We start from the raw sequence: 17,316 nt of genomic DNA, 5'->3' as shown, positions 1-17,316 counted from the left end.
ATGAAAACATATTCTAATTTTACGAGCGCGATATAACACGCTTGACGATTTTCTTCATCACAAGCCCTGTAGTACCCATCTTTAACCACTAGTGTCAACCACTAGTATCCATCTTCAATCACTGGATTCCGTCTTCAACCACTAGTGTCCATCTTCAACCGCTAGTGTCCATCTTCAACCACTAGTGTCCATCTTCAACCACTAGTATCCACCTTCAACCACTAGCCCCAACACTAACTAAAAAATTATAACATTTCAAAATTTTTTTTGAAAAATAATTCCTTGTATCAAAAATGGATGATTTTTAAAACGATAAAATATGCTTATTTTCTCTCAATTTAAGATCACCTTCAAGTATAATAAACAAGTAAATAAAAAACTTGCCGGTTGCACTAATTTTATAAACACTAAGTAATTGTTTTTGAAAGTAACAAAACAAATTCTTAGTAAGTCAAGTTGGAGTGTTCAGAATCGATATGATTGATATCATGAAGGATATCAATCTGTAATTATAATAATTGATTCTAAACAACTCCTACTCCCTCTTGTCCTTGCGATCAGTTTTAAAAGTAGTATACCCAATAAAAAAAAAACCATGTTTGAGTAATAGATATATCAGGCAAATTTAAATTAACAATTGCTTCAAATTCACTAAATTTATAGTTTAAAAATGTAAAATCACATCATTATTATTAATTTATTTTAATCAACATTTCTTAAATATATTTAAAAAATGTGTCAAGAAATTACTTTCAAGGACATTATGTCAATCATTCATAATCACATTCATCGACAATGCATTTAGATTTTACAAGCACAAAAAAACATGCTAGGCAAATTTCTTTATCTTAAGTTCTGCTTTGCACATCATCATAAGCACTGATATGCACATCAATAACAAACAGTGTTTGGCATCAGCAATTTCTGGATTCTATCAGCGGCTCACACTTCATACTTTTCTCGTCTGCAGAAAACTTGGTCCATTGCGTCCTGGAGGCAAACGAAACAAGGAAATTTTGTGAAACTGTCTTAAAGGATCATGAGAAATGACATCATTTTGAAGCCTCCAATGACCTACCATCTGTAGTTGTCATACTTCAAGGCATTCAGCAGTATCTTAACACTAGTCCCTTTTGAGATGCATAGAGAGAGCCATCTGAATAGACAATCAGTTGCATCTCCAATATAATCCTTGCTGTCAGTCTTGTTGCTTTCTCCTGAAGATGACTAATCCTTTTAGGAGAAGAATGAACAGGCAGTTCAGAGTTTTGGAAATGTTTTAAAAGAATGCTCAGTATTTAATAGTAAACAAGTTTTCAAAAACACATAAGTTATCAGACTATTGTACTGGTCAAAGAAAGCTTTTGTGGAACAACAAATATTTCCTACTTGTTTTCAGCAAAATCAGTTAGGTTAACACACATATAATCCAAGAACAAAACAAAAATAATGTTTGTGACACAGTGTAATTATTATAGAGAGAAACTTAAAATATACCTTGAATCTTCAAGTGGATGCTGAATGGTGAGAATGCGCGGATGGCGCAGCTTTGTAAGTTGCTGTGGTCCATGCTTCATTTTTTCAATAATATTGTCACGCTCATTCTTGTCATATTTATCAAGTGAGCTTTTTTCAAAAATGAATATAGAAACTTCCTAAAATCAATAAAAGAAGCAATGACACAAATTTTTCATTCAAACTAAGAGTATTAAAAATTCAGTTTGAGGTTTAAATTATATAAGATTTTTTTTTCCGTACAGATAAAACAGACCTGTCCTGTTGATTTCTTTTTACCATCAAATACTTTCCAAAGAAGACTAGGTCCAAAACTTGCAACTTGATCACCAACATTAAAATCTCTTGTAACTGGATTTCCAAGCAAAGCTTTTTTGAGATTACCCAACATTGTAGAAGACTGCTGCAAAAATGCTGCCATTTTCTTATAACCAACTTATGAAAAAGTTTCTTTTAATGTTTTTAAACAATTCTAATCAACCATTTCAACTTTTTAATCACATTTTAATACATTTTATCCATGTTTGTTTAAAATTCTTATTTTTATACTATAAATATTATAGTTATTTACTATGGTTACTAAGTTTAGAGGTCAGTTCATTTGAAATAATAATTTTTAATAATAAAATTAGAGGTCAGCGCATTTTAAATAATAATTTATTTACAAATATTAGAGATCAGTACAACTGAAACAATAATATATATTTACTATGGTTAGAGGTCATTACATTCGAGATTTGGTATTATTAAAATAGACATACAAATGGAAAGTTTTCCTTTTGTATGTCTTATATTATCTTCTTTTTTGTATGTCTCATATGACCTCGCTTACTTATAAAGTCTTATCTTTCTTTGTGTATAACTCATAATTTTGCTTACTTATATTATATATTCTTTCACTTTTGTATAGTTCATATGATTTCACTTACTTATATAATCTCATCTTGGTCAAATATAAATTAATAAACAATAGTTAAACATTTATAAAAATGTTCTGAATATTTAAAATTTTTCATAAATACATACAGGTTAATAAAAATAAATCTTTTGTTAAAATCATTTCGATCATGATTCTGATTCCGATCTAAAATATAAAACATTCTCAAAATTGTTACAGAATAAAAAAAGAAATTGAAATAAAAACTAAAAACTTTAAGTAAGAAACTTTATTGATTGATGACTCACGAACTAATGATCCTTGTTTTTCTTTTCATTGTTTGTGGTTCATTTTCATGATTACTATCATCAGATTCATGTGGGCTATAAAGGTCAATTTTTATTTCATCATCATTTTCACCATCTTCACCACCATCAGATTCTGGAGACATAACTGCAGTTTTTTTTCTTAACAAATTATTTTTTAATAAAAACATAACTTATAGTTATTATTCTTTTAATTTTAAATTTTTTTTAAATTTCAAAAATCTTTACAAAATTAAAAAAAATTATTATTCTAATACTGATTAAGTTTTTAATCACTTACTTTGGCACTTCACTTTGACTGCTGGGTGCTTCCTCATCAGAGCTTGAGTCAGAAGATGAAACTGTTGCTTTTGATTTAACCCTTGTTTGCTGTTTTGCTGACAGTTTCGGTTCCTTTTGTTTTTTTTGTTTTGGTTCTTTAGGTTGTCTATTTTCAAGATTCATGTTTTTTATTATATACTTTGTTAGGATTCAAAACAAAGATTCATTTTATAACATTTTAAACTTATTATAGTACACTTATTCAGGGTTGCCACCATTATTTAAGAACAAAATTGCCTAATTTTTTTTGCTAAAACTTTGCTTTTTTCTCCCTCATTTTTCCCCCTAAACTTTGCTTATTTCCCTCTCATACTTCCAGTATTCAAACACCCAAATTTAGCATTAAAACTTCACAATTAACCCCAGAGCATTTTTAACTATAATCTAATAAATAATGAGTAATGAACCAATCAATTTGTTTGAAAATTAAAATAAATAATCAAATACTTCAATCAACACATTAAATTATTCTTTGAAAAAAATATAAAAACTACAGTAAAATCTTGTTAACTTGAACTCTGAAGGGGTGTATATATATATATATATATATATATATATATATATATATATATATATATATATATATATATTTATATATATATATATATACCCCTTTGTACAATATAGGAAAATGCCCCAATTGTTTTAGAGAATTAACTAAGAGAATGCCCGAATTTGGCTAAGCTCTCGTTATGTCTGAATTTTTGAAAATATTTGACTTCAGGATTTTGTGACCTATCATATCATATGGCCCTCCCACCAAGGGCTTAACCAGGGTATATTTAAAATGGATATGTTCAACGGGCATTGAAAATCTGTCAGACTTATCTAGGGTACAAGATAATGAGATTTAAAAAAAAAGTAACAATTAAGATTGGAAATGTTTTTAATAACGAGCAATGTATTAAAAATTCAAGAGTAAATACAAACAAGTTATAATTATTAATTAAAAAAGACTAACAAAAACTAAGTGAATAAACTAAAAAAGTAATATTGTTAAATACTGAAATGTTTGAAATAAAGATCAAACAATTTTATGTTAGAAAAATACAATTATTTGATATTGACTTTTCTTGTGCAATACAACTAAAGCCTCTTCAAGCATCTTAATTTCTTTTTCGTGTTCCTTGCTTTTTCGCTTACAATCCTTGCCTTTTGTAAGAAGAAGTTTCATTTGAGACATATCCTGCTGTTTGCCAGCTTCCTTGGTGAATGAAAAAATTCCTTATTGTATGTTTTACATACTTTGTTCAATACTTTTTGCTTTTTCTTAAGCCCCAATATTTCTTGATCTAAAAGCATTATCATGCTGTTTTCTTTTTCTTTTGCTTGAAGTGTTCTTTTTTCCTCCAAATAGTTTTTATATTGTAATGAGGCACTCCAAACAGCCTTTATCATTTCATTGTTTATTTTTATTTCGTGACCCTTCAATTTGTTTGACACCATAAAATCTTTGATAGTGGGACAAGATATAAGTGAATTTTCTTTCATGTTTTCACTGAGCATATTACTGTTAATACTGAAACCTCTCTCAATTGATGCTCGCCTATGACAAAAATAAATATCAAAAATTTTGACAAAACCTTGTAATCTACACCAACTTTAATGGTTTTAAAATAAAAGTTGTCTAAAGGATTTACAGCGTGAAAATTTTTAAATGTGGGTAAAAGAGTAGATGAACTTTCCTCTAACAACTTTGAAAATTGTATGAAAGCTTGATCACATTCATTTGAAGTAATATGTGAAAAAATTAGATGTAGTACAGATTTCATCAGATGAAGAAGATCAGCTTTTTATTTAGAAAGAATTGACACTAGACTGATGCAACCAGTTGTTTTAAGAATAGAAAATCGATCCAAACTTCTCTCGAATATTTTTTCCAGGATTCCAATGATAATGAGACGGATATCTTTCATGAATCTGTTGATGACATCCTGAGATAACGAATCGTTTCTCCTCAATTCGATAATGTCACATTCTGCAGCAAATAATTGTCATTAATTTTAATGGCAGAAAGTTTTCCTTTTTAGTGAAATCAAATTTTTGAATTTGCCTGCTATTGACGATGCTGCTAAAGACATCTTGTTTTATAACTAAACCCATTAAAGTTTTAACAGTTGAGAACAAATTTTAAAAAAGAAAGGGAATCATTGGAGCATTGGTTTGATATCTCAGTAAGATTTTCTGCAAAAAACTAGCAATGTAACAAAAAAACTTCAATTTAGTGAAAGTTAACTCATCTTTTGTTCCCCCTAACACTGTGTCATAGCTCTTGCATTTTGGTTGCTTACTTTTAGGAAGAGTCTCCCAATACTAGGTTATAACATTCTCCAACTGCAACCTGATGGTCTGCAATCTGCAACTTTTTTGGTCTTCAACCCAGCGTGTTGAGCAAAATGCATAAGAAAAACTCACACATTCAGTAGCAGTTACATAATCAGTTCTTCTAGCAGGAGAATCATGAAAAAGGTTGTATGATGCTTTCATTAACTTCCCTATATCTGCCATTCAGCAGATTGAAAAACCAATTTGAAAGCCCTGTGTATTACATGAAGGTTACAACTCCCAACGTTAAGAAGTTTAGGTAGCTCTTGTTGATCACGCTGCTTTTCAAAAAGATTAAGAAGGGACCGATTCACATTTGGACCATTCATACTTGGTTGAGTCAGATTTATGATTTTGAGTCAATGTATCTGGATTCAACATGATTTAGATTGCTGCTCCAAAACCAAATATTGAGATCCAATTTAGAATTTTGAAAAGAGTCGTTCAGGCTTTCATCAAATCAAATAGTATAATAAGGAGATTTTTTTATATTTTCAGTTAAAAGTCTGCGAAAATAAGGCCCAAGACCAAAATTAATTATATAACCAAGTTTTGTTCTAACCATTTCATAAGATTTAGCAGTATTGGTATCAGGGAACATTTTCTGATAAAGTAGGCCATTTTCAAGAATTTCTTCCTTTTTGGATATAGACTGTGCAGGCATGAAGAAGCAAGATCCTGCCTTTGACTTCTGTGCATGTTTTTTTGCCATCCACTTGACTTATCACAGCTCTTCCGCCCATATGTGACAAATTAAATTTGCACTTGGCTGACTTTTTATCACTGCCTATTACCAGCCATTTTCAAACAAAGGATCACTTAACTTCTTTGAAATACGTTGCTATTTTAAAAATTTGTACCATTCTAAAAAAAGAAAACTATTCTAAAAATTCTAAAAAAATGTAAAAAAAGAACTAGTCTAAAAATTCTAAAAAAATGTAAATACAATGTGATTAATTTTCTTATAAAATGTTTAACATTAACCCTGGTACCTTGAAAAATTTTTATTAGAAAACATTTCAAAACATTAAAAAAAAAATAAAAAGTTCCCTGATTTTCCCTGATTTTTTCTTAAATCATTTCCCCCTGATTTTCCCTGATTGTATCTAAATTTCCCTGAATTTCTCTGATTTGGTGGCAAACCTGTTATTACCATTGAAACTTATCATAAAAACATTTAAAAAACTAAAAATAAATACCTTTTCTTTTTCGTTATTGGTTCGCCATTTTCATTGTATTCAACCTTTTTCTTTTTTCTAGAAAATTTAAAGTTTATGAAAAACTAAAATTATAAAAGAAAAGTAAACAAAATTTATTGACTTTTAAATTATTTGAGATTATTTTTTAATTATTTATCTAAGGTTGTGAAACTATTATAAACAATCTGCAGTAAATTTGACATTAAAAAATTATTGAAAACTATTTAATTGTAAATACAATTGTACAATGAATTAGATACTTAATGAACTTCAACATATGAGACTTGATTATTGCATAAAGGCATAAGTTAGATCCACATTTAAATTTATTAAGTGGTACAAATTTATTGCATAAGTATTAATGTTTTTTATAATAAAAAAAAGTTCATTTTTAAGAAGACCATGGGGGAAGGTCACAAAGTCTCATATCTCATCTCAAAAATTAGGCTCCCGAGACGTCTGGAGAATCTTTAACAGTGTCAATAATAAGGGCAGATCTGTTATTCCTCCTCTCTTGCATGGTTCAGATTTTGTTACCTCACCTAAAGACAAAATTGAGTTGTTTGTTAACAACTTTTCATCAATCTCATCTCTTGATTCCACTAATCACATCCTACCCGATATAGCCAACAAAACAAGTTGATCCATTGCTTGACATTTGAATCACTCCAGCTTCTGTATCCTAAGTCATTTCCTGCTTAGACTCTTCTATAGCTTGTGCTCCGGACAACATACCTGTTATAGTCTTGCAGAAGTGTTCTCAGAAGTTGTCATCTATACTTTCAAAACCATTCAACAAGTCCTTATCATCAGAGCCTTGTTTTCCAGCCTGCTGGAAAACGACATCTGTTATTCCTGTTTACAAAAATTTTGAAGAGCAATCTGACTCATTGAACCACCATCCCATTAGTCTTCTTCTTATCATAAGCAAGGTTTTTGAGTTTTTAATTAACGAACACTTAATCTATTACCTTGAATTTAATAACTTTCTGATCATCAATATGGATTTTAATCTTCTTCTATCCCCTTGGCCCCATACTTTTTTTTGACACTAACAATCTCCCAGAAACTCTCACACCTAAAGTGGCATTGTTTGCTGATGATACTACCATTTATTCTTGTCTTGATAAGAAGCCAAAACTCTCTGACTGTTTAGAGATAGCATTTGAGCTTGAAAAGGGTCTTACTTCTGCTACAGCATGGTGCTCTCTGTGGCTGGTGAATTTAACTCAGATAAGTCTCATTTTTTTCAGCTAATCATTATCACAACAATCTAGATCTTCCTATATTTATGAATGGTAATATACTTGATGAGTCATCTACCCTTTATCTTCTAGGATTAACTCATATTTCTGATCTTTCTTGGAAACCATATATTAAATCCATAGCAAAATTAGTATCTGGTAAGGTTCCGTCTTTTTATCATGCTTGCCACTTTCTTACTCCAGATTATATTCTTTATCTTATAAATCTCTAATCCATCCTTGTACAGAATACTGTTACCATAACTGGAGCGGGTCTTCAAATGATGTCCTTTCTTTTTTAGACAAAGGGCAAAAACGCATTGCAAACATAGTTGGACCTACTCTTGCAGTAAACCTTAAACCATTGTCACATTGCTGTAATATTGTTTCTCTTTCTCTTTTCTACAAATACTATATTGGGCACTGCTCTAAAGAGCTAGCGTCTTTTGTGCCATCTACTAAAATTCATTCTCGTGTTACTCGTCATTCAATTAAGTCTCATCCTTTTTCCTGTGGCCAAATGTTCCAAAAACTCTTACTCGTCTAGTTTTTTTCCTTGAACATCAGTTCTTTAGATTTCGTTTCCTTTATCTTGTTTTCTTGATTCATAAATTTTGCAATCTTTTAAGTTGTCTATTAATCGTTATCTCGCTTTATAAACTTCATCTTTTCTCTTCCAGTAACTTCCAACTCTAATAGTGGTTGCTTGCAGCAATGTCAATTTCAAATTTCATTTTTGCTGTTTATAATAAATTTTGTTTTTAACATTTAAATTTATTTTCTTTTTTGTACACCTTTTTATTATTTGCACTACCATTTTAAGTTTACACTAGTATATTCTGTAGACTTAAGATTTTAAAGTGAGAACTCGCCTAGTCAGACAATTTTTTCAGAAAAACTAAAATAATAATAATAAAATAAGAGAACAGAAACATAAAAAACAGCTGCTTTTTTGTTGTTGTTGTTGTAATAGGTCTTTTACATTAGTACATACATAAACTAAAACTTCAGTACATACATAGACTAATAATTTGTGACTTAATTATATTAGTACTAACACTTTTTTTCTTTATTCAGTTTCTGAATAAAATCACATTTCAAAAATTAAATTGTGCAAAATATATTAGTACTATGCCCAACAAAAAAAACTTTTTGGTAAATAATTATAATGTATATATAGTAAAAAAGTAAAAAAAACTTAACCAACCTTTCCTTCTTTTTAACTATAGATTCTTCGTCGCTGCTGCTTGTTGCAATTAATCCTTCTAGATCAGCTTTCTAATTTTATAAAACTTTTGTTAATAAAAAGTATTACAAACAGGCAGTAATAAATACAAAATAATGTTACATAAATAATTTACACAGTTCAGAGTTTTGGCACAGAGCTAACAAAAAATGCATTCAAGTAATTTACCTTCTTCTCTGTTTCAATTGTGTCATTAAATCCATAGTGGAATTAAATATATAAATAATAAGTTATTTAACTGAAAAACGTAAATTTTTTTTACCTTTTTACTTTTATTTGCAGCCTTTTCTTTAGCAGCCATTTCTGCAGCTGAAAACTTCAACAAACTCTTCGTGGCTTCCTTGTATTGCGCTCTTTTTTCAAGTAGTTGCTGCTTCTCTGCTTCTTTTTGCTGATTGAGTTTACTCTGTGACAAAACAACCAGAAAATAAAAAATAAGCAATGTTTCATTCAAAAATGCAAACTTGCTTTCAATAAAAAAATAAACAATTCTTTCCAAAATTCTTCTACCTAGAAAATATACAAACTTTTCTGACAGTTGATATGATTATGTGCACCTTAAGAATTTTTTCTTCAACAATTTTCTAAATTTAGTGCCCTCTCCTTTAACTCCTCTCCTCTCTTTTCTAAATTTTGTAACAACAAAAAACTTTATTAAACTTGTAGTGAGCCTTTTTCGACTCCAAATAAGTCAAATCAATCAAATCACTATGCAACTGTTCAATATTATCCAACATGCTTTCAAACTGGTAGTTTTATTGTTAACATTTCAGGCTTTTTCGGGAAGCGGGAGCGATTGCTCTTGATTACTGACCATGGAAATAAGATTTAGTTGCAAAAAACTGGCCAGGTTTAGTAGCCGTCTTGAGAACATTTAAGTTTATGTATTTCCGTAAAACAAAAAATTTTTATTTTACAGACATACATGGAAACATACATTAACTTGAATGTTCTCAAAACATTGCGAACACTTAAAACCCGCCAAATCTACAAACAAACTAATTCTATTGTTTCTGGAATATACTATCAAACAAACTATTACTTTAATACTATGGCTCATTCTCGGAGCCACATCTGCAAAGCCGTAAATCTTTTAAACTAATATTATTTGTTTACAAAAATAAATGTTTTAAATATATTTTTTTTAAATTGTCAAAATTTTGACAGTTTATTATGTATTATTGATTTTTATTAGTATATTCTTATTTTTTATTTAAAAAGTATGTATTTTTTATGTAAGTTTGTATATCTGTTTTTAGTTCTAATGTAATCTTTTAAATCAATTTTTACGATTTATTTTGTAAACAAAAAGGCTTCAACAATAATTGCGTTTTCAATGAAATTGTTAATAATCATCAAAGTTAATAAAATTAATAATGAAATAAACATAAAAGAAGTTTCTGGTTACTAAACACAAACATGCATACAAAGTAACTCGGGCTGTATATATATTTAAAAAGTTATTAAATATAAAGAAAAGTTTTTAAGTTCTTAGATATTGGTTTACTAGCTTTAAATACTTTCGCTTCAGTTGCCATGCTTACAAACTCGTTATACTTAAAGTGACTTTTTTCTGTTTTAAATACTAATTAAAATTAAATATTAAATACGAATTAAAATTAAAAAGCCCACTCACTAAACATCATCAGCGATATTGTGAAGCAGTTCTGCTTCCTCTTCATAAAGTGTTTTTAACCTTTTTAGTTGATTTCTATCTAATTAATTTAATTTCTACAGTAACTCAATGATTTAATTATTTGATTTGTTCATCTTACTAAGAAGATTTGTTTTAAATATGTTAAAATTTTCACGCGAAACATAAAATTGTTATTAAAAAAATTAACTTTTTTATTTATAAAATAATTTAGCTTAAATATAACTAAAGCTAGCGTTAGTTTTATTAGAATCTTGTTAGACTTTTCGGGGCCAGGGACTTTTTTTATATTGGAGGCCTTTTTATGTGCCACAGCATAAAAATGATTAAAAAAAAAATCTTCTTTACTATTTCGGGGCCCCTAAAAATGCGGGGCCCCTAAAATTGCGGGGCCCAGGACTATAGCCCCCTTTAACCCAACCCTCCTTAATCCAGCACTGGAAATAAGACACGAGTATATAAATAAAAATTATATTAAATTTGTTTCCTTATTAAGCAATTGTAAGATGTTACTTTATATAAAAAATGTCGCTTAATTTTATAAAAAATCTACAAAAGAGCGAAGTTTCTAAAATATTTGTTCTAAACGTAATTTATTTTGCTTTCAAGTTTTTTTGCGTTAAAAGTTATTTTCTTTTTCTAGTTTATTTTTTTTTGCAATTGTCTCTCATCGGTCCAATTAATCTTTTTTAATTGAACCGATGAGAGATAATTACAAAAATCTGGCCGCTTTTTCGCAACTAAATATTATTTCCGTGGTCAGTTATCAAGAGCAATCGCTCCCGCTTCCCGACCAAGCCTGACATTTATTTTTCTAATTTAGCAAGCAAATGATTTTTTTTTCTATAAATATACACAAATGTACTTTTTTTCTATGTGCAAAATTTTCTTTTTTTCCAGTGAATCTACACATAGTCCTTCTTTTTTTATGAGTGTGAATTATGAAACATCATACCAAAAAAAAATTATAAAATGATTTTGATGATTTTTTTTAATGATTTTATTATAGTAAGGTTTACGCTAAGCAATATTTAAGCAAAAAAAAAGTAAAAAAAAAATCTTGCGTTAAGGCCAACTTGAAATACGTAAAAAAAAAAAAATTAAAATTAGATTTCTAATCTTAACTATTTAACTTATAATAAACCAAGTTACTAATTTATAATCAAAACCAAGTTACTAATTTATAATCAAAACCAAGTTACTAATTTATAATCAAGACCAAGTTACTAATTTATAATCAAAACCAAGTTACTAATTTATAATCAAAACCAAGTTACTAATTTATAATCAAAACCAAGTTACTAATTTATAATCAAAACCAAGTTACTAATTTATAATCAAAACCAAGTTACTAATTTATAATCAAAACCAAGTTACTAATTTATAATCAAAATTAATTTACTAATTTTAATCTATGATTAATAGATCAAGAAACAGAGCTGGATTTTTTAAAAAAAAGCCAGGGCAAGGGCTATTTTTGTTACTGGGGCTGCATTAATATTGATGCATTCTAAAGTATACTTTTTATTCAAAAATCTCTCTCAAAATTTTCTCTCTCTCAAAATTCTCTCTCTCTCTCTCTCTCTCTCTCTCTCTCTCTCTCTCTCTCTCTCTCTCTCTCTCTCTCTCTCTCTCTCTCTCTCTCTCTCTCTCTCTCTCTCTCTCTCTCTCTCTCTCTCTCTATATATATATATATATATATATATATATGCATGTATAATTAAATATAAACATCATCATGATCAACATGATCATCATCATCATCATTAAGCTTTAGCCTTCCACTTTCATGCTGTTTCTCTAATATAAACATCTCGAACATCTTCTTTCTTTAACTAAAACTTATTCATACAATATGTAACAAACTCTCTCCAAGTTTTCTTACTTCTACCACTACCATTTTCTCCTGAAGCTGCTATTTCTCTACATGCTGATACCCAAATTGATTTAATATTTTCTGACAAATGTTGTTCAATACAGCATTTTTTCTAACCTCTGCCTAAGATTATGGCACCTTTTCTTGTCTTGGTAGAGTCATACCACACATCCATCTGATGATATTCTCTTTCAGCAAATACTGCATCAAATAAACACTAAAGTTTAAAAAATATGTAAGGATATTGTATGCCAGCATCTTAATAAATATGGATATAAACATAAATGTTTATATCCATATATATCCATTATATGTATGCATAAACACACCTTGATCTTAATCTCCTGGATCTAAGCAGGTTTGGAAGCTTTTATTTCTTCTCTTCAGTTTTAGTCAAGCTTTATTCTACTCCACATTTTTTACCATCTGAGCAGCTGTTTTATTGAACCATAATCATTTTTCTATCTTTTTTACAAGAAATCCCTCTTAAGATCAAACGTCTTTTTATTATTGCGAGATGCAAATATAAAAAGGTCTTGTCTGATATTAAGCTATGTTATTCTCAGTTAACTAAATTTTGTATATTATTTCAGATGTTAGGTTTTAAAGATTTTTGGAAAATCTACAACAGTGACAGTAATATTTAATCTCTAATTCAAGGGTCTGATCTTATTACTTCTCTCCAGAATAAGGAAGGGTTATTTGAAAAGAACTTTTCCTCAAATACAACTTTTAAATCTAATAGCCATACTCTTCTTGCCATTCCAGTTAAACAGATTAACCCATTGTTAAATATCCAAATATCACTCGGGCTCCTAATACTAAAGTTGATTCTCAATTAAACTCTTCTATAGCTTTTGGTTCAGAGAAGATTTCTATCATAATTTTCAAAACTTTTTAACAAGTGCTAAATAAGTAGTTTTTAACTATTAAAAACTTTAGAAAACACTATCCGACTATCACATACATACACTCAAACACACTCTTTAACTATCCTACAATTAGTCTTCACTCTATTATTAGTTTCTTTATATAAAGGTTTTAAGATTATTATTTTTTAATTATTTATTTGAGGTTTTGTAATAATTATACGCACCCTGCAGTAAAATTTAATGCTGAGTCTCATTTTGAACTCACAAACTAGAGTAATAAAAAAATTTCACATGCAACCTGTTATTTTTGTTACTACAATATTGCTTAAAAAAACTTCTAAATTGACTTTTTTTAATTTTAAATTTATCAACAGCATGACATATACATCCTAATGGGCACTATCATTAATTTTTTTTTCATACTAGTTTTAGAAAAAATTGGCTTAACAGTTTCCAATTCTAATTGATGAATGTCCTGAGAACTTGAAAATCTAAAAAAAAAATTAAACCTCAGCTTCTAATTGCTGTTGCCGTAACAACTCTCTTTCTTCATCTTGCTTTTTACGCTGTTCTTGAGCTTCTTCATCTATTCTCCTTGCACGCTGTACGTGATATTGAGCTTGACTTAACAAATCAGAACATCGACTAAAAAGATAATTTTGAATGATATTGACAAACAAAAAAGTTAAAAGATTACTTAAATACAAAACTCTGAGACCTAATTTTATTTTTATATAAATGCCAATTAAGCTGGGCATGAAAAATCACGAATGGTACAATGTTAAAATAGTCATCTGATGGGTTTGAGTACATACATTGACTAATATTTTGCATTTGGACAGGTACAAATACATATGAAGGACATTTAGTTAGGCAAAAAAAAATTGTTTTTTTTTTAATTTTCTTATTTTTCTTTCTCTAAAAGAATGCCTGGAAATCAGCATTTTAAAAGTTAAAATGTGCAAAACATATAAGGACAGTGCAGACCTATATTAGCAGGAATATATATATATATATATATATATATATATATATATATATATATATATATATATATATATATATATATATATATATATATATATATATATATATATATATATATATACACACACATTTATAGGCAATAAAATTTTTATCTTAGATTAGCGGCACAACAACTTTATCAAATATTTGTCTATTTAAACTTATTTCATATAATATTTGCCTATTTAACTCTTGTTTCATATAATATTAGAGAACTTCTGTAAAAATTTGAAGTAAATCGGACAATATTTAGGGTTCAATAAAAATTTTGACTTTTCATGTATACGGTCTATGCAGTCAAAAGAGTAAAAAGTTCATTTGATATTTTCATATTTTAATATTTAAAATTTTAAATGAAAAATTGTTATAATACTTATTTCAAAGTATGACATATAAGTGATATCCCATCAAATGTCATCTACCGTGATTATGGCTGCCTTAGAGGAGGATGGATAAATCTGGCAATATCGCTGGACAAAACGAAGCAGAACTGTTTTTGGTCCTTGTCTTTGGTGGGGGTTTCATTATATTTCTGGATAAGAGCAATGCCACGCTCTGCACTATCATTGACAACCTTTATCTTGTCGACTCAGTCCTTCAAATTTTGGTAGCAAGCATCCGATTACCATGCTTCTGGATCTTTCAACAGGAAACTCTTGGCATCCTCCTTTCCAGTGATACTAAGATCTTTGAAGAGACGAAATATTCTTTGGGTCACAAACTTTTAAAGATGATTGAAGTCTGCGCCACACATGCTTATTCTCTTCAGAGCTGATTGAGTCTTTGGAAGCTGGAGGTTGGCTATCATGGCTCTTTTAACATTTAGAGGGACTCGGTTATCAAAAATGTTCACGAGGGTATTCTGAGAAGAACCACAGATGTCAAGTAAATGCAGTGTAAGCTGCATCAGCAATGATACGGTTTGGATATTTCTTGAGAAGCCCAATCATCATTGCATCATTCAGGAGAGCGTATGAAGCCAGTAGAGCCTTGTGCCAGAAATGTCTATAATTGAGAGTAATGAAGAGTGCCAGCTCCTTCAGACCTCCCTTTTCTTTAGCAGTCAATTCCAACTGGCCTTCAAATAGCACCATTTTTAGAGAATAGATGGCCTTTGACATTCATCGAGCATGATGCAATGCTCCTGGAGCTCGGAACTGGAACTCCATCTTAAAACTGCTTCCACCGAGGAAGACAAAACATAGCCAAAGGAGCTCAAATAATCCTACCGAGGCTGCTGATGTCCTATGGCTTTGGTGTAGCAGACAACAATCTCTGTCTGAAGAGTTTTGGTATCCTCATTGAAGATTTCGTCTCTAGCTGGCAAATACTCTATATGCCTGATGTATGGCCATTTCTTCTGAAATCTCTTAAAAAGACCAACTTCTGGTCCACCTGTCTCACCAAAAACAGCTGTAAAGACACTGCTCGAAACGACTTCCAGGACATGATGACAGCATCCAATGTTTACAAGTTCATGGCCAATAGCTTCCTCAATAAGAACGCATGCCCCTTGATGGATGCCTGTGTTGGAGGAAGTTGTATCAAATACCAGATCTTGAACTTTTTCTCGTAGATTCGAGTCATCTAGTACTTTTAAGCATGCAGCAGCCTGTTCTTCTCCAGTTCCTCCTACAATTTTTGGGGCTGCCAACAACTTCTTGATACCATTCCCAGTGACGATCACAGCAGTTCGATCGACAGTTTCTTTTGCACCAGCTATGCCCGGAAGCAGTTTCCCATCCCAATGGAGAAGAAGAGGAAATTCAGTTGAAAAAGAACTCTTCTCTGCTTCAGCTACTTTTTTTCAGGTAGCCATCTGTGACCTTCTAATGGTGCTCTTAGATATGCCAGGTCATCAAGAGGATGGCCTAAAGCCTTTGCTACTGATGCAACAACATACATAGCTCCACAATCAGGAAGATTTACTCTTTCTGAAGCCCCTGCAACTTCTGGAGTTGTTATCACGCTTTTAAGTCGTTTAGGCTTTGAGGAAGGAGTTTAAGCAGATGATGATGATGGAACTCTGAAGTCTTCATTGTCGACATCGTCCTCGACTTCAGACTTAGAAGAACTGATATTCAAAGCAGGACCAGATGTTTCTATTTGCTGCAACTTTTCTGTTTCTTTCAGTCTTCGATTACCATACGCAATCTTACAGAGAAAGAGATGAAGAAGAGAGCTTCTATACGAGCTCTCTTCTTCATCTCTTTCTCTGTAAGATTGCGATCCACTCCAGCCATGCTTGAACTGGTGACATCTTCTCTTTGCATCGTTAGGAATTGTCTGTCTTCATTGTTTGTCATGATATCCAAAGCATTCTTTGTGGCCAAGTCAAAAAGTTCTATTAGGTCGTCTTTGAACATTTGCTTTTTAAATCTGCAGCTTTCATATGCTTTCATCCTACTCACCTTCAACAGTTGATATTCACCATACAACTTCTTCAGTTTTCTTTCACCAGAATCAATCCTTTAAGTAGGATTCTTGCTTTGCTCCAAATTATATTGATATCTTTAATTGTGCGATTAATACTGTCCTTCACAGTGAGGTGTTCTTCGAGGTGGTAAAAGAGGAGGCAGCAGATGGCATCACCGTTCGTAGCCAATCTTGCTGAAGAGAATTGGTTGGTGGCCTTGCCGACAACCAAACTTCAGCAGAACTGCTTGTTGCAGCTGCCATTATATAATTAAGTACCTGCCTGTGGATATAAAAAAAAAATACTAAATAGTACATATTGTCATACTGCTCATGAATGTTATGTTCAATTGTTTAATGTTTATTTTATTTTAAAAACAATTGTTTTAAGGCCTCAATATGTGACTGATAAATTGATAA

At 30.3% G+C, this 17,316-nt stretch overlaps 2 protein-coding genes across 3 annotated transcripts in view; both read right to left on the bottom strand.

The window, feature by feature from the left end:
* LOC100205772 (SCY1-like protein 2) overlaps nucleotides 1–2,096 on the bottom strand; it is a 29,676-nt gene extending 27,580 nt beyond the window's left edge. For both annotated transcript variants that reach the window (XM_065790855.1, XM_065790856.1), the window contains exons 1-2: nucleotides 1,772–2,096; nucleotides 1,498–1,655 (exon numbers count right to left, since the gene is read on the bottom strand). In XM_065790855.1, the coding sequence (XP_065646927.1) occupies nucleotides 1,498–1,655; nucleotides 1,772–1,936 (323 nt within the window). In that variant the 5' untranslated portion in view covers nucleotides 1,937–2,096. The remainder of the gene's footprint in view (nucleotides 1–1,497; nucleotides 1,656–1,771) is intronic.
* Nucleotides 2,097–2,488: 392 nt separating this feature from the next.
* The window catches only part of LOC100209291 (RNA polymerase-associated protein CTR9 homolog), a 66,200-nt gene continuing 51,372 nt past the window's right edge, over nucleotides 2,489–17,316 (bottom strand). Inside the window, exons 23-29 of the mRNA XM_065790854.1 lie at nucleotides 13,965–14,100; nucleotides 9,316–9,459; nucleotides 9,015–9,085; nucleotides 6,564–6,620; nucleotides 2,999–3,145; nucleotides 2,701–2,859; nucleotides 2,489–2,599 (exon numbers count right to left, since the gene is read on the bottom strand). Coding sequence (XP_065646926.1) covers nucleotides 2,581–2,599; nucleotides 2,701–2,859; nucleotides 2,999–3,145; nucleotides 6,564–6,620; nucleotides 9,015–9,085; nucleotides 9,316–9,459; nucleotides 13,965–14,100 — 733 coding nt within the window. The 3' untranslated portion in view covers nucleotides 2,489–2,580. The remainder of the gene's footprint in view (nucleotides 2,600–2,700; nucleotides 2,860–2,998; nucleotides 3,146–6,563; nucleotides 6,621–9,014; nucleotides 9,086–9,315; nucleotides 9,460–13,964; nucleotides 14,101–17,316) is intronic.

This window comes from Hydra vulgaris, chromosome 02 (assembly GCF_038396675.1).
Source record: "Hydra vulgaris chromosome 02, alternate assembly HydraT2T_AEP".
Classification (NCBI taxonomy): domain Eukaryota; kingdom Metazoa; phylum Cnidaria; class Hydrozoa; order Anthoathecata; family Hydridae; genus Hydra; species Hydra vulgaris.
The sequence above is the reverse complement of the archived record's forward strand: the minus strand, read 5'-3'. Positions and strand labels throughout refer to the sequence as shown.